The sequence below is a fragment of the Amphibalanus amphitrite genome, unplaced genomic scaffold (assembly GCF_019059575.1).
Source record: "Amphibalanus amphitrite isolate SeventyFive unplaced genomic scaffold, NRLGWU_Aamphi_draft 000039F_arrow, whole genome shotgun sequence".
Classification (NCBI taxonomy): Eukaryota; Metazoa; Arthropoda; class Thecostraca; order Balanomorpha; family Balanidae; genus Amphibalanus; species Amphibalanus amphitrite.
In genome coordinates, this window is record NW_024881535.1 from 1,298,993 (window position 1) to 1,316,234 (window position 17,242).

Genomic DNA, 17,242 nt, shown 5'->3' on the forward strand with positions numbered 1-17,242 from the left:
GGAGAAGAGGGAGGGAGGAGAGAGAGAGAGAGAGATGGAGAGAGAAAAGGAGGAGGAGATGGAGGGAGGGTGAGAAATAAAGAGAAGACAAGCGTTTAATCGACGCGGTGCACGGTATTAATAAAATGGGACGATGCGTTCACTTTGATAAATAGCTTTCCAGTTATCTGATATGCACCCGTCGTCAACCGATCGCTAGCTCCAGCCTCCAGCTCCTGATGAATGAGCCCCAACTAAGCACTCCTCGTCGGCCTCACCAGGCCCAGTCAGTAACTTGGTTTCTACCACTCCCTTTCCGTAGGTCCGGTCAGCACCCTGGTCGAGATGGGCGCTCGGTCGGACGGTTCAGACGGCCGCGGTCGCCAGCTGCGCCGCCTGTCACCCTGTCCGCTGCGCAGTGCCGAGCTGCTCAGTGTGTGGCGCCGCAGCGCCCTGGTGCTGCCTCCGTGGCGACGCAGCAGCTCTCAGCAACCGGAGTGCAGTTCTCAGCAACCGGCGGCTAGCAGCTCCCAGCAACCGGCGCAAAACAGATCACAGCAACCGGCGCGGAGGGACTCTCAGCAGCCAGTGCGGAAGGACTCTCAGCAACCGGCGGTTAGCAGCTCGCAGCAACCGGCGCGGAGCAGCTCCCAGCAACCGGTGCGGAGGGACTCACAGCAAATGGCACGCAAGGACTCAAAGAAGTTAGTGCGAGGTGACTCAAAGCAACTAGTGCGGAGGGACTCCCAAAAACCGGTGCGGAGCGACTCACAGAAACTAATGCGGAAGGACTCCCAACAACCGTCGGTATCGGCCGGAGAGCCAGAAAGCTAGGAAGTAGGGAGAAAAGCAAGAGGTGGCGGCTCTTGAGGGCTCCGGTAGTGAAAATCACTTGAAGGTGAGCTTTTCTAGGTAGTTGGTAAGCATTAGTGAGGAAGGGAGTCAAGAAGGTATGTTAGTGGTGGTAGGTGAGCGCTCTGATGTTACTGAGCATCGCATACTGAGGTCTGCTTGGATGGGCGAGATACTCAACTCGTGACAACATAGTGCACACTGCACACATTTCGATAAAATCGGCCTACCAACACCAACTCCGCGGCATCAGTCGATCAGTCAGTTTCCCTTCATCTACCTGTCAAACCCTCAAAATTGACATGTTTTCTAACCGCCCCGAACTCACAACTGTCATTCATTGACGTGTCTGTAGCACGTAAAAATCGATTTTACGTCAAATTTAGTGTGCGACTCAGCGCGGTTGGTTAGGTAATCGTTCGCAGTGGAGAGCTTGGGGTGGGACGGTCTGTGTTGTTTTCGCTTTTCAAAAAGAACGAGTATTGAGAGTGGATTGTGGACAGCGTGGGACATGGCCAAGACGATAGGCGAAATGACTGCAGGTAACTAATAGTGATTGGGTTCCTAGGATGGGGAGGGAGGTTTCTGTCGGTAGGGGTACGAAGAGATGGAGAAGGCTTGGAGAGCGGGGGAGAGAAGAAAGTGGGAGCGGGAAGAGATATGCGTATCATTACGATATGCGTATCAGATGCAAACAGATCGCTAAAATGTTAGTTATCCATCTTTAGACAAAAAAGGCGGAGAGAAAAATATGTCACTTCTATCTGCTAGCAGTGAATACGCGAAATGGTAAAACATCTTATTGGCTGCTAGGGATCGCCATCATCTAACCGTCTAACTCTTTGTTTCCGCAGGCCTGCCTGTGGTGACGCTGCCTCCCTCCGACAAGGGGAAGCTGATCGACGAGAGGCGAGAGTCGCGCTGCCTCTCACTGAAATGGTGTCTGCTCACCGCCTGCTGCTCACTGCTCGCTGTTCAGGTTTGTGGGGTGCCGGCGTCTAATGAAGGGGTAGCATCTGTTACTTAAGGCAATATACCTGCAATGTAGGTGGTTCTATTGACTACTGTGTAAAATTGTAGAACCTGAGCGTAGTGAATTGCCTGAAATCGACATGCAAGCTGGATAATACCGATGTCATTTAATATCATCATATTAGTTTCTGCAAGGGCTGAGAAGTGTGAGGCACTGTGAGAAGCTGAGGCATTACACAGCGAGTTTCAAATCAAACTTTGTGTCTGTGAATCTTGAATGATGACAGCGAATATCGATTATGCCAATGCCGTCATTGTCCCCAGTTGCTGGCAGTGCTGGTCACCGTCCTCCTGAACTGGGGAAGCGCGCTGGACGGTAGTGACGTCACTACCACCACCAGTCTGCCTCTGAGGACCCAGATCCCTGCACCTGATGGGAGCACCGTCACCCCTACACCGGACCCCGGCCGGGTGGGAAACGGCGCTGGGTAGGTCGAAACGACGGATGAGTAACTAATACACCCGTGATGAACACCAGCTTGACTGTGGTCCGCGCACATTAGAATCCACTTATCTCTTCAATAAGGGTTACCGACTATCAGGAATTTCTCCAGAAGAATACCAGCTATAGTAAGTGGCTCGCAGGAGTGATGGATTTCCTGTGATTTGACAGTAGCGTACATTGAATTTTCCCCCAAGTGATACGAACGAGCCACGATATGAAAAGGAATGTGATATAAATGTGTGATATAAATGTTCCAGCACCCGTTAGGTGGAGAGTCGACCTAAAGGGTAAGAAACTGATGTTCTTTATCCCGTGTGTGTTTTCACAGTGAAGGCAACACCACCTCTCGCGGCCGACTTCTGCTGGTACTACTGGCCGGCCATCAGCACCGCACTGACGACACAGAGAGTCCTCAGCGACCCCTGCCTACCAGTCCAGCTCGGTACATGAGCGACAACTCAACCAGTCAGCACACCCCTCACGGAAAACCCAGCGACACTAGGGAGGATAACGCCCTACCGAGGGGCGCTCTACTCAAATGGTACAGAGTGATGAGTCATGGACGTCAGAACGGGAATGAGACATCGACAGACACGGCAAGAGAGAGGTCTCGAGAGCTACTGGCGCTTCTGAGGAGGCTACACGGGCTACATCATATCACCAGTCGCAACATGCACAGACAGGCTACAGATGACGTCACAAGGGGTGCGGAGGCAGCTACAAATGACGTAACAGGGGGTACGACAGCGGATCGGAGCAGGCGGGAGGCAGGCGAGGAGCTGAAAAAGGCCAAACGATCTGCGAAGGTGTGGCCGCGCAGGCTGGAAAATATCGGAACACACTGAGAGGACTTTGAAAGGACTTTTTGGGGAAGGATTGTGTGTCAAAATGTTTGAGTGCTACAGCGATTGGAGTGCTCTGTTGGGTCTCGTGTGCACCTGTCATGTGTCGCTGCGGCAATGCGCAAGACTTTTCATAAATGTAGTTTACTATCTCCTGTACCGCCCTCCCGCCTGCCGCGTTTCGGGCGTAGTCGCGGTAAAGGTCATGATTCCTAGTCGGAAGGTAATACTGTCCAACTGAACACAAGAAGTTTGTGGTATTTCGCTGCGGATGAGCGAAATGTTGACGCGTGTTAAGTGGAGAAGATAACGTGCGTGCAATGCTGTGACACTTTGATACATGCTAAATATACTACGATAAACAACCGCGGAATAGATTGGCTTACGAAGAGTGGATTTAACCGAACTCAGATTTCGCGATGCCCGTATCAATTATATCACCATGGAATGTGCCATGATGGAAGACCATCGAACCACTAAGGCTAGACTAGCACTTATCCGACCTTTAAACCAGTGAAAGACCTGTGTTGAAAAAGTGCGTGTCTCTGTATTGAAATGCCCCGCAAAGCGCCGAGAACACTCGCCAAGCATAACACAGTGGGTAAATGACTTTAATGGCGAGATCGCAAGGCAATGGCATGATACCTGTGCTACAAACACATGAACAAAGTGTATGGCAACGTGAAACCCAACGGCTGTGCCCACTGAGAAGTATCTGAGCTTTGCTATTAACGTTGGCAAGTCTTCACACACAAACTGCATGACACACAAATCCGTATTGGCCCTGAACGAAACGAAACACCCTGTTTCGAAAGCTCAATTAACACACAACTCTGGTTCAACACTTCAGGAACCCACAGCCTTCGCAGGTAACATTTGCAAACCTCGCGAAGCGCAATGACGTTCGAAAACGCCAGACTAAACGCACCGCGAAGTATCGTAATACTACGGCCTTCCCTTACAACAAACGGGACAAATCTTTGTGGGGTGTGGGGTCACCCTGTGGCTGCACTTTCTCTCGTGAAGTCAAACAAAACATGGTCATCTTATGTTTCCATCGGCTGCTCAGTGGATACCGACGGATCCTGGGAACCCTCTGAGCTCTGGGCGTCCCCCTGGGATCCCTGGGGGTGTGGGGCATCCCTAGCCTCAGGGGCCCCCTGTTCACATACCTCCATCGGCTGAGCCTCAGCCTGAGGAGTCACCGCCTCCGTCTGGGGTTTAGAAACCTGAGGTGGCTCAGCGATCTCTTCTGACCTCCCTTCGGCCGCCTCAGTGTGCGGCTCCGCGGCTGGTTCTGGGACTGTACCGGCCCCTGCTGTGGAGACAGAAGGCTGGACTGACTCCGGCGGAGGAGCGGGCCCGCCACCTGGCTCCGGAGTGGGTACCACGCTCCCCTCCGACCTCCGACCGGACGTGGGTGTCGGGGTGAACTCCAGACGCAGCTCCGGCTCCGGAGTCTCCCCGGGAAGACTCCGGACGGTGGAGTCATCCCTCCCCGCCGCGGACTCCGCCACTGACTCTCCGTCACCGACTGTTGACTCCAGCTCTGACTCTGCCTCGTGTGACTCGCTGAGATCCTCGCCACCGCCGGAGCGCCGGCCGGGGGTGCGCGGGGTGCGGCCTCCAGCGCCGCGCGGGCCCCGCGGCCGACCCCGCCGCTTCTTCGGTCCCGGCTTCTTGAGAATCTTATCAGGCGGGCGCGGCGGCTCTAGGGGATACCCCACCAGCTTACACCATCCCACCGGGAACAGATCGGGACTCTCCACATCCGCCCACTGATCGAACTGCTCCTCCCAGCCGTCAAAATGGATCCTAAGCAGCCGTCCCACCACCTGCCCCACCGTGGCAGCGCACACCAGCTGCGGGTCCATCAGATCCACCGCCTCCAGCTTGTGGCCGGGCTGGAAGCCGTGAGACAGCGGCGGCCGGTGGAAGAGATGAGCCGGCGCCGCACTGGCGCCCTCCGCGCGCAGGTACACCTCCCAGAAGAACCCCTGCCCCTCCATGTACCGGTAGCTGTGCGGAGGGGTCAGGGGGATCCCCACAGTGCGGCAGAAGCCCGGCGGGAAGATGTAGGGCGAGGAGGCGTGGTAACAGAACCAGTCCGACTCCGGCTCCGTCTCCAGTTGTACCATGATGAAGTGGTTTTGGAGCGTGTCGCGCACTGTGGCCACCCCGATCGAGCCGAGGTTCAGCGGGTCCAGAGCCTCCAGCTTCATACCGAGCTGGGGGAGAGGGGGACCGGGGGTCAGACGAAAATCCGTTATGATCGACAGGTTTGACGAACGGCCAAAGCGGGTTTTGACATTGAAACAGTGTTCCTTGTCAACAAATATCGCTGCAACAAAATATTGATAATACACATGTACTGGACACCGAAATGTGTTGATATAAAATACAACTAGCTTAACCCTCGCCGGCACAGGGGGGGGGGGGGGGTTGATGCAACCCCCCCTAAGGTTTTTCGCGAATAACTCGCGTAAAAAGCGGCCGATCGCGATGAAACTTTCAGTACCCTCGCATTGATCAATTTTACACCTACCCTGAAAATTTCATGACCCTGACCCTAATGACCTTTGACCTGTGACCTCTTTTATGTGACCATGTTTGGCCGAAATCGCGGTTCGGCGCATGTCGGCTCGCATTAGCCGCGCGTTTGCAAGCTTTTCGTGGTTTCAAACGTTCAAACATGTGATTTGATGTTGCTCCCATGCATTAGGGTGGGTGTCAAGGTCACCTGAAGGTCAGGTCAGGCCATTGACCTTTGGTGACCTCGGGTGACCTCGGTTCACTTTTTCGAGTTTTACATGTTTCTAGCAGGGATGCGGAGCCGGAGCCGGAGTCGGAGCCGGAGCCGCCGGAGCCGGCATATTTTGCCCGGAGCCGGAGCCGGAGCCGGAGCCGTGAAACAATATAGCCCGGAGCCGGAGCCGGAGCCGGAGCCGCCAAAAAAGGGGGCGACTCCGGCTCCTTTTTATTTTTTGAAGAGAAAAAAAATAATTGACCTAGTTCGGTTTGACAGTACAAGGCAGTAAAACATATGGTACTTACGTCATGGGCCATCAAGTGAATGAAAAAATCCGAATATCCCCAGTATCCCACAGTACGCAAACAACTTCCTGTTTGCTCTTCCCCCCCCCCCACGTCTACTGCATCCCCAGAACATGAGGACCAGTCATCAGGTGACAGCCATCGTTTTCAAACCAGTGCAGTGGACTGCGACTCCCAGCACCGTCTCATCCCACACACCCCCCACCCCTCACCCCCCAATGCAGCCGAGACGGGTGTCAGCTTACGATGGTTCACTGAACTCCGATTCGCGGCGACTGCGTTTCCAATGCCATCGCTTCCTAGCCCTTTGTTCTGCCAGTTTTCTCCGAGGTGCGTTTGCGCGGGGACGCGGTGAGCCGGTCATGGCAAAGAGTAACGCGTATAACCAATCCAATTTTTCTTCCACCCGTATTTAATTGATTGCGTAGGGGATGTACTGAGTCGGAGCCGGAGCCGCCGGAGCCGGAGCCGCCGGAGCCGGACCATTTTACTCGGAGCCGGAGCCGGAGCCGGAGCCGCCATAACATTTCACCCGGAGCCGGAGCCGGAGCCGGAGCCGATTTTTTTCTCCGGAGCCGGAGCCGGAGCCGGAGCCGTCTGAAATTTCCACGGCTCCGCATCCCTGGTTTCTAGGCTAGTTTTTGGAGCTGAATTCGAATTTAGCAACCATTTGAACATTTACGAAGTAGTTTTGGTGCCTTCGTAACATGTTACGAAGCTGTCCGAGGCGGTTGACACGTATTACGAATACCCGTCACAACCCCTACCGGTTGACTTGACCTGACCTGACCCGACCTGGTCTAAATGCTTAAAGACATCATCTATGATCAAAACTAACACGATATTCGTGATCAGCACCCCGGAAAACCACATAGCAGCCACACTTTACGACTTTCTAACAGGTCCCGATTTTCCCGGTTTTCGGGTCATTGACCTGACCTGGCAGGTCACCCGATGACCTAGGACCTTAAAATTGGGTATCATCGGCTTCCTCTCGTGACGGGCAACACGCTCGTTTTTTCCGCGAAGCTCTAGCTCGATCAGGGGCCAAACGCGAGGAGGGGTCGTACCAACCCCCCCCCCCCCCTTGTGCCGTCGAAGGACTCAAAATGGCCTGTGCCGGCGAGGGTTAATACAATTATACAATTATACAATAAGCTTATACAATTAGCTTTATTTCATCGTGTAAGTCCAGACTGACAGGTAGGCGAAAGCACTGGGGCAGAACAATTGACGGCTACAGCGATCCCACATTCTGGTCTATGGGGCAAACTGCAGAGGGCCCAAACTCCTTACCTAAACCCACGAATAAAAATAACCAAAATGACAAATTCCAAGTAACGTTCTCCCACTATATAAGACATGTAACCCCCTTCCCTCCAAAGTAATCCATCCCTTTCCTCATAAGCAATCCCACCTTCCCGATTCACCTACCTTGAACCCCTCGTGAGTGACGGCCGGCGGCGCGGGCAGGTAGTCCTCGGTGGCGTCCGTGGGCAGGAAGCGGCCCGACTCGCAGCGCGCCAGGTAGTCGTCCGGCGCCTGGATACGGTGTCCGACGGCGCGCGACCAGCCCACCGGGTGCACCTGACGGGGGTAACGGCAGGGGGGGGGGTTATTTGTTTGTTTGTTTAAGATTCGCCAGCGGGCTTGCACCCAACGGCAGGCAAAGTCAGACAGTAAAATCAGGTTAGAGGGGGTGGACGTGTGTGGGGTGAGAGGTCTACCTAATTTTCACTGAAAACCAGCTACAGTTTAGGTCAACTCAGTCCTCAGAGCCCAAGCAAAGCACAGACAAGTTTACAATACAAAATAAAAAAAAAACATGCGCTATGCATTTATACTGTCTCCTCAGTCTAATTACTACATTGCTACGTAGCATTGACAGCAGATCTACCCCTGATCTCTATCCTTGACCAGATCATCCCCCACACCTCCCCTACTCTCTCCCCGCTCTCTGCACTCACCAGCGGTGAGTTCTCGTGACACCAGAACCCCCCGTCGTCCGGATGGGCGTCCAGATAGTGCACATGCAGCCTCCGTCCGATCTGACGCGTGATACGCGCCGCACGCATCTGACTGATGCAGCTCTTGTCGACCACTTCTATGGTCTGTCCGACTGAGAGTTGAGAGCCGCGGCTGAGACTGGACATCACCTGAGAAATGTGATGTTCATATAAATTGAGATTGAGTGATAGACAGTGAGGGGCAGTAGTGAGGGACAGGGTATGGTGGGAGGGGAGGGTAACAGCAACGCAACATAAAGGAGGATATGAAACAAAAAAGCCAGTAAATGGACGACTTGAACGAAAAGTGACATAAAACCCGAACCAGTGAAGTGAGGGAACAAAGTCCACGTTCCCAAAGCATGATTACGAACAGCAGGACATCAAATCAACGCAAAATTGTCAATGCTGAATGACACAAACCCCTCTTTTGACTCCCTACAAACCCCTTTCCCCCACACTCCCCCTGACCTACCTTCCTATAGAAGGAGGGCGGCAGTGTCCGTGATCCGGTCAGCACTCCTACCAGCCGCCGCTGCCAGTCGGCGGCAGGCCCGGCCGGCGGCGGCGGTGTCAGCGGCAGGCCGCGCGAGGCGCACCAGCCGACCGGCTTCACCTCCGGCGAGCAGATCTCCAGCCACCGGTCCAGACTGGAGTCGGAGCCCAGACCCTCGGGACGGAACAGGCCGCGGTAGCCCTGCACCTGGGGAGCGGAGCGGGGGAAGTGTTAAGATGATTGGAGGGAGGGAGCAGCTGGGCACGACGGGAGATGGTTGGGTGGGAGTGTGTGGCAGATCTAGTGCTGGTTCTGCAGATATCAAACAGGTGATATGAAAAGTGGTTTTGGTAGGTAACTACTTGTAGTTTGTGATAGCAGGATAAGATACAAAATCGTTTTATGAAATGGGCAGCTTCACATGGTCTTAGTACCATAAATCTAGAATGAAAGTGTCATACATGTTTTCCCATACCTACAGGGTCTTTCATAATGAATGTTATTTTTAAAACGCGAAGTTGAAGGTGTTCGTAAATAATTAAGCCATAAATTTTGTATTTACCTCATTGCAAATTTCTTGGAATTTCTGTTGATGTAATCAAAACTGCCACACTTCACCAAACTTCCCTTTTGTGCGGACATGAAATGCCTCCCCCTACAATACGGGTCAGCTCTTTTTTCACGTAGGCGTTTTGGGTGGTCTTGGGAAACGGCTCACTGAAGCGCACGGCTGTCCACCGTAAGATTCGGGGACACTTTTAAAAGAAGCACAATGTCCGCTCTAAAATTATCACAGACTTGTGAACAGATTCCAGCATGTCACGATTGACTGAAAGGAACAAAACGCACGAAAGGTCATGTTTTGGGCTGCCGTGGTCGACGGGCGTGTCTTCGTCCACTGGTTCGCTTCTGGCTTATCAGTGACCGGGCCAGCTTATCTGAGGCTGCTCAGTGCTCATTGCTCAAGGAAGGATTCTGGCCTCATGTGCCTGGCGGGGTTCAAAGACAAGGCCGCTGGTTTCAGCAGGACGGCGCTGAAGTGAGTTTCAAGTGACAACGGCGGCTGGGCGCCAGTGCAGTGGTTGGATGCAACTTTGACAAACGAGTGATCAGCCGTCTCACTGAGCGGCCATGGCCAGCTTAGAGCCCTGATCTCTCGCCGATGTATTTCTGATTTTGGACAGTCGTCTTGGAGACCCCAAGCAGAGACCCTTCCAGTGACCCTCATAGAGCTACTGGTTACAGTGGAAAGGTTTGCTGCAAGGCGGTGCGCGGAGGATGTGAAGCGCGTGGTGCACCATTTGCGTCCGCGGGCCGAAATCTGTGTCCGAAAGCGAGGCGACACAGTTAAAAATCGATGAAGGGTACCTAAATGCGAGTCATGTGTACATAATTTCCCATGATTTGTTATTTCATTCGGGTATTGACAAAAACTTTGTGATGTATATCACCTGAGCTATGGCTATTTTAAAAATGACATTCATTATGAAAGACCCTGTAGTCAAACTGTTGCTCACTGAAGCATCACACAACAATGCCTCATCCCCAGTTCCCTACCCTAATCACAACCATCTCCCATCCCTCCCACCCCCCTTCCTTACCTGCAGCAGTGTGGCCACCCAGTAGGTCGTCGGAGCACCCTTCCCGACGCCCTTCTGCGCCACTTCTGCCTTCAGACCGGCGCACACATTGCGCCACGTTTGGCTGAGAGGCGCGTGTCTGAAACACTCGACCGGCGCCGCCTCGAACGTGGCTTTGCGCATCAGGTGATCCCAGCAGAAGGAGCTGGCCAGCTCCTGTGCTGTGAAGGCGGAGTTGGCGGCCGGTGGCGGCGGCGGGCTGCGCGGGTTACGCTGATATGGCCGCGATGAGCAGTGCTGGTGGCATGGGAGAGGGAGAGAAGGAGGGGGAGAGAGAGAGAGAGAGAGAGAGAGAGAGAGAGAGAGAGAGAGAGAGAGAGAGAGAGAGAGAGAGAGAGAGAGAGAGAGAGAGAGAGAGAGAGAGAGAGAGAGAGAGAGAGAGAGAGAGAGAGAGAGAGAGAGAGAGAGAGAGATGAGAAAAGAGAAATTAAGATGAGTAAGATAATAATACAGGGTGGAAAGTAATTACGCGAACATGTATTTTCTTACAATTTCGCCCGTCAGTGGAGATTTTGTATGAGCGCGGGCTGTTATGGAACATGACTGGTCGTGTTTGTTGTCGCCTCATCTAACAAAAGTGACCTTACTTTGAAAAATGACTTGGAAGGTCTACAACACCTCTCGGCTTCGAGTGGTGCTGACGCCATACGCTGCTCAAGACCAAAATGGGCAAAGAGCTCAATTTAAAGTTGCCAGGGAAAGCGTTTGTGATTATTTTGGCTGGATTGGTGCGGAAGGGACTCGGAACGGTCTCGGCACCAGCATTACTCAATTACACGTTTGGTTGAAGCATAATAAAACTTAAGAGGACTTAAAAAGCAAAGCCGTTGGCGGCAGTAAAACCTCGGCGAATTCAGGCGCCGAATGGGTGGTCACCATTTCCGCGACCAAACGACAACAGTCGACCCGAAAACAGGCAAAATGGTTTACTTTGGCCGGGTACCCGATCTAAGATATCACGATTCATACATAAGTCCGTGAAAATTCGAAAATCAAGCCGTACAAACAATCGAGATGGCCAAAATTCATGAATTAACAGCAGGATTGTCAATTTAAGTTTTCTAAAGACCGCCAAACCTGAACAGAGGAGGACAGGCAGCTGGCTTTGTGGTTGGGTGAGATATCTTCGAAGCTATTTCATCCGTCAAACCTGCAGAACAACGCGTTGGGGGCTGCTGATGCGTCCGACGTCCCGCCCGTCCCAACCTTCAAACATCCGGCAAAGGAACACACATCAGCGTGTTATGAGCGCCCCGATGGTGTCAGAATTGCATGTAGTGACCAACAAGGCCACCAAAAATAAAGTATACAACTAGTGGAACATCCTTCCAGACGAGTCTCTTTATCTAATCCATCAATGCACCAAAAGGGGCAAAATGATTCAGCGCACTTTTGTGCCCGACGCAAAGAAACTCTTCTTCATGATTGATAAAGTCCTTCCTCTCACGGCCAAAAAGACGCAAGACTGGTGCTTTGAGAACCCGTTCTTCTTCTGGGCATATAATGGTCAATCTGGGAATAGCCCAGACCTCAATTTGATCAAAAATATCCAGGCGACTCTTCAGGAGAGCGTCTAAGAGCTGCTAGTAGCCACCAACATCGATTGCCTCACCAGACAGCTCCAGGAGGCGTGGACTAAGCTTTGCCCAACAGTGCTTGACATGCTCATGTCAATTATGCCTGAACGCCTTTGTCAGTGTATCGCACATAAATAGGAATATGTGAAAAGATGAAATTTTCATGTCACCGCCGCTTTTTCCATTGCTATAAGACGAAAAAGTATGTTCGCGTAATTATTTTCCACCCTGTAGAGAATAAGGATCTGACACCAACTATTCAATCATAATGGAAATGCACTTTGTACCTTTCTACTGAAAATGAACAAAAATATTTTCTAATGTATGGAAGGAAAACCAATACAGAAACAAAGAAGAGTTACACCAACAAACCTTTATCTTCTTCACTGGTGGAGCAGAAGGTTTAGGCTCAGCCGGCTTAGGTGCCTCCTTTGCCGGGCCATCCTTGTCGCCGCCAGCATCTCCGGAGCCGTTTGGTGGTGGATCCTTCGAGGAGCTACCCTCCCCTGTCTCGGTCCCACCGGTACTGACCGGCGGGTCCATTGTCTTGAGACCACGCAGGTCACACTAACTTTCTCAGCTTCTATCTGTAAAGGATGAGAACGTCAGTAAATACTCAATACTGATGTCATTCATAAAATGAGATGCATAAGCATTTTTAACCCTTGCACTTATAGGGGGCTCCACAGACCCTCCCTCCCCCTATTTTTTTTTTTTAACTCGCACAAAAAGCAGCCGATCGCGCCCAAACTTTCAGTAACCTGGAGTTAGTCATTTTCACCTACTCTGAAACTTCATGACCCTGAATGAAATGACATTTGACCTATGACCCATTTCTCAAAGCCACGTCAGGCCGGAATCGTGATTCAGTACCTGTCAGCGAACATTATTCAAGCATTTCCTGACGTTTTGTGGTTATAAATATTCAAACGTGTGAAATGATGTTTTTCCCATGCATTATGCAGGGTGTCAAGCTCATGTGAAGGTCAGGTCAAGGTCAGTCACCTTACATGACTTTGGTTCATTTTTTCAAGTTTTACATGTAACATATGAGATTGACATAAGATGTAATATTACAAGCAGGGGTGCGGAGCCAGAGCTGGACCCGGAGCCGCCGGAGCCGGCACATTTTGCCTGGAGCCATTTGTTATCCATTTGCTATCAGGGCTCCAAAAAACGTATCAGGCATTCAAATTCACACAAAAACGAGCCAATGTCAATGTTGCGTAAACCAGGCCAGGCGCCATTTTAACTCAAAATACTGAAAAATTTGAGTATTTTTGCAGGAATTTTGAGCGGCAATTGGTGGAGAACCCTGCCGGAAAACCCGACGGCATTAAAAAAATTTAGACCGAACCTTTTGAATGGAAGGATTCACCTTTCACAAGGAGTAAGAACAGAGCCCCCACTAAGCACAGCTTGTTGCGTTGACCCTGCCCTCTACCCTCCGATCGCGCAATTCCGGCTCTATGGCAGAATTTAGAGTCCAAAGTTTAACGTGCGCACATAGCCGCGCAAGGCCGGTCCCCTTACTGACTTCGCCTGGGTACGGCCTGCCACCAACCGCAACCATACCTGTCAGGAGGCCCATAAATGTCAAGCACCCGTCGCGCTTCGAACCCGGACTGTTATAACCGGGAACGCGTGCTCTCACCACGCGGAGTCCAACGCTCTACCGACTGAGCTACGGGACTGAGTATGTGCATTTTGGCGTTATGTGCACTCCCCAGGGATGCGGAGCCGTGGAAATTTCAGACGGCTCCGGCTCCGGAGAAAAAAAAAATCGGCTCCGGCTCCAGCTCCGGGTGAAATGCCATGGCGGCTCCAGCTCCGGCTCCGGCTCCGAGTAAAATGGTCCGGCTTCGGCGGCTCCGGCTCCAATACTCAGTACATCCCCTATGCAATTAAATACGGGTGGAAGAAAAAAGACGATGGGATTGGTGCACGTTGCTTCTATATTTGCATAACAGGACTTTTTTCATATTTTGAATAGCGCATGTTTTACTGCCTTGAACTATTAAACCGAACTAGGTCAATAATTTTTTCCTCTTCACAAAATAGGAGCCGGAGTCGCCCCTTTTTTACGGCTCCGGCTCAGGGCTATATTGTTCCACGGCTCCGGCTCCGGGCAAAATATGCCGGCCTCGGCGGCTCCGCACCCCTGGGCCACTCCCGCCTGACAACCAGAACCAAGGTGGACGACCTCATCACCTGGAATGGGGATATGGCATGCACGGACGCATCTACATCCAGGGCTCTGGCCGAAGCCTACAGCCGTGTGTACTGCTGGGATGAAGACCCGGCTGACGTTCCAGCTATGAATCTCCAGTATGGAGGTCCAACGTTGGAGGAGCTGCGGGTGAGTGTGACACCAGAGCAAGTGGAGGGCAAACTTTTTTTATAAATTTAGCCCGAATGGTTGAATGGGTGAATTTGAGGAATCAGGGCCCGCACTAAGCATAGCTTGTTGTGCTGACCCTGACCCCACCACCCGATCGCGCAATTCCAGTTGTATGGCAGAATTTTGTCCGAACATTTAACGTGCCCTCACGACTGGACACGGCCCCCTCCGCTCTCTCACGTTACCTGGCTTCTGTGCGGCCCCTGCCACAGACACGCACGCCATTACACGTAGGAGCTAAATGTGGCCGCCCACACCGAGGCTTGAACCGGGCTCTCACTACCGGCTAAGCGTCAAATTCCGGCATTTTACTCCACTCGGCCACAGAGGGGACTTCGCGACCTACGTCCGGCAGCATCACCAGGCCCTGACGCGGTCCATCCCAAGGTATTGCGCGAGCTGGCTGCCCCGTGTGGTCCCTTGGATGGCCATGCAAGAAACTGTTTCCTTATCCACGGGTGGGCCAAAAGGTATTCGTTAAAGGGACCCTCCCACCTTAACATAAGATTTGAGTTGAGATAGCCAAAATGGGGTCCCTGGCTCACAATTACCGGTTTCGGCACTCACAACATCGAGAAATGCCTTAAATCGGAAATATTGAATTTCAAAATTGCAGCATTTTGATTCAGAGGGGCTAATGCTTAGGAATACCCCTCTGAATGTGTGACGTCAGCGCAAATATCTAACGATTTTTAAATGTTTGACTAAAACGTTTTGTAGCACGCGGTGGTATATGCTATTTGCGCGCAACATCTGCCGCAAACGCCGCACTTCTAAAATAAAGTCGCTAGAAACAGCGGAGATCCCAAAAAAGTAAACAAAAGTAAAAACTAATATCTTGAAAACCGGTGAATATTTTTCGGTGAAATTTGGTAGATATTCGTTTTCGCTCTTCCTGAACCGAGCGACATCACTTTCATGCCAATTCATGAACTTTTTTGAAGGTGGGAGGGTCCCTTTAAGCATGCTTCACACTGTTTTTTTTTTCTTTTAACGAAGGAGAGGTGCTATACCCAGAGCAGAGATGCTCTCTAATCAAACCAAACCAAACCAATCCTAACCAAACTTAGCCTTACCTACAACCTGCAACCTAGCCTACCAGCTTAAACCCAAAGCCAACAACCTAGCCTACAGCAAGAGCACCTCTCCTTGGTAGCAAAAAACAAATGTGATGCCTGCTTTACTACTACTGGCAAAAACCAGTAGGTCAGGTAAGATTAGGTTATTCTAGTTTTTACTTGGCCATATTTTTTTCAATCTATTTCTTCTCTCTAGTGTACAGACTTCTGGAGCGTTTTACAACATTACAATACAGTCGCACGTCACACACAGCTCATAAACATCGAAATGACATCAGATGTGTAATTTCGTTGTACGAAAAATGGTTGGTATAGTTGTGATAAATCAAAATGATGGTCCATTTCAGCATTTTCATGACAATTATGGTTTCCACCTTATTTAACATGGAGAAGTAGATTATGACTACCTATAGAAAATGTGTGTTTTGATAGGCAAAGGTTTTAAATATCAGGTATGGAAAAAGACCAAGGTCATTCAGTTACAGACAAAACCAATTTGAAACCCAAATCATGATATAAGCATACAGTAATGAACAGAAATTGAAGAAAAATTATGCCACTTCACGTTGTTGTTGTTGTTGTTATGGGTTAGGGCGCGTAGCAACTTGGCTCTATGCCACTTCACCAAACATTCAACTTTTTTTTTTTTTAGTGGCCTTATATATCCTCGGCCAGAGGGGTGTTCACGGGCACCGCACACTGCTGCGTGCGGTGTGTGCGGTACGTCCAGCAGGCGTGGGGGTAGGGGATGGGTAGGCGGCTCTGACGTCACGGCTGCGTGCGGTGGACGGTCCGCTGCGGCCAGTCCCGACCGGCCACAGCGGTCGCTGTGTGCGGTGACGCAAGGCTGACGTAGGGACGCAGTGGGCGGAGCTTGGAGGCTGTGTGCGGTCCGACCGCACACAGGGTCCGTGAACAGCCCTCTGGCGAGGAGGAGGCTATCCGGCTCGTGAAGCGAGACCGGTGGCCACTTTTTAAGGCAGAATAGGGAAACCCACGCAAATGTAATTTTTCAAATGAGTGGAATTATTAGTAATATAGGCCAAAACACCTTATTATATTACATGTGCGTGGGGAAAACCCTATTATTTACGTTACGAGGTTTTTGGGTCCTTACCTCCACTAACCTTGTCTGGATTGTGATGTAGTTGATGTCGGTTGATCTCGTCGGTTGATGTAGTTTCAGGCCTGGACTGATACCACGCTTGACGCCCCAGCTGTATGCTATTCTGTTCAATAGCACAGTTCTCACGAAAAACCAGACGATATGATGGTAATAAGTGTTGCCTAGCAACAAAAAAATTAACTAGCAGGCTGCCTAGCAACAGGAGGCTGAAATCATTCCAAAGGAAGTTTTTGAACAGTAACAGTTATTTGTGACAGAACTTGCTGATGGAATACGTTTGTGGTTTGGTCTAAATTTAGCCAAGATGTAATATTGGTAATCATAAATCATTTGGTAATCATGAACATAACACAGGTTTAAAAATATAATTATGATATTTTTTATAAATAAATGCAAGCAATTTTCGAGAATTTCCCCCGAAAAAACAACAGCTGGGTTTCGAGAAAGAAGCTTAACCTTGAACTAGCCTAAATCAAAGGATGACAAAAAGCCAAGACTCAGCCAAGACTTGCGGGAAAGCGGCAGCTAATTACTTACTAACGTCAGCCACAAATGTCATTATTGTGGCCCGGTTTTCATGGATTTTTTTTTTATAATTTATTTGTATGCATTCTGCGTATGTGTCTCCTCGGATACCGAAAAGCAGGATAAGGGATTAATACACTGAACTCTATAAGGCACTAAAGCGTGCCACCCGGGACGCTTGAGCCTGA

At 51.0% G+C, this 17,242-nt stretch overlaps 2 protein-coding genes across 3 annotated transcripts; one reads left to right on the plus strand and one right to left on the minus strand.

Moving 5' to 3' along the window:
* The first annotated feature begins 1,223 nt into the window (after positions 1–1,223).
* Positions 1,224–3,520, plus strand: LOC122374433. Its single transcript, XM_043353201.1, has 4 exons — positions 1,224–1,373; positions 1,686–1,810; positions 2,128–2,291; positions 2,637–3,520. Exons 1-4 carry the CDS (start codon positions 1,343–1,345, stop codon positions 3,151–3,153), a joined length of 837 nt encoding a protein of 278 aa, XP_043209136.1. The 5' UTR covers positions 1,224–1,342; the 3' UTR covers positions 3,154–3,520.
* A 157-nt stretch (positions 3,521–3,677) lies between these two features.
* LOC122374441 (MBT domain-containing protein 1-like) lies at positions 3,678–16,722 on the minus strand. 2 transcript variants are annotated; one of them, XM_043353220.1, is made up of 7 exons: positions 16,531–16,722; positions 12,296–12,510; positions 10,308–10,583; positions 8,686–8,913; positions 8,172–8,360; positions 7,639–7,791; positions 3,678–5,378 (listed from the first exon to the last, which is right to left on the minus strand). In XM_043353220.1, the coding sequence occupies exons 2-7, from the start codon at positions 12,464–12,466 to the stop codon at positions 4,197–4,199; spliced, it is 2,199 nt and encodes a 732-aa protein (XP_043209155.1). In that variant the 5' UTR covers positions 12,467–12,510; positions 16,531–16,722; the 3' UTR covers positions 3,678–4,196. The 2 variants fall into 2 exon arrangements, with proteins under 2 accessions (XP_043209155.1, XP_043209145.1); XM_043353210.1 differs by having other exon boundaries at positions 16,521–16,719.
* Between the last annotated feature and the right edge of the window lie 520 nt (positions 16,723–17,242).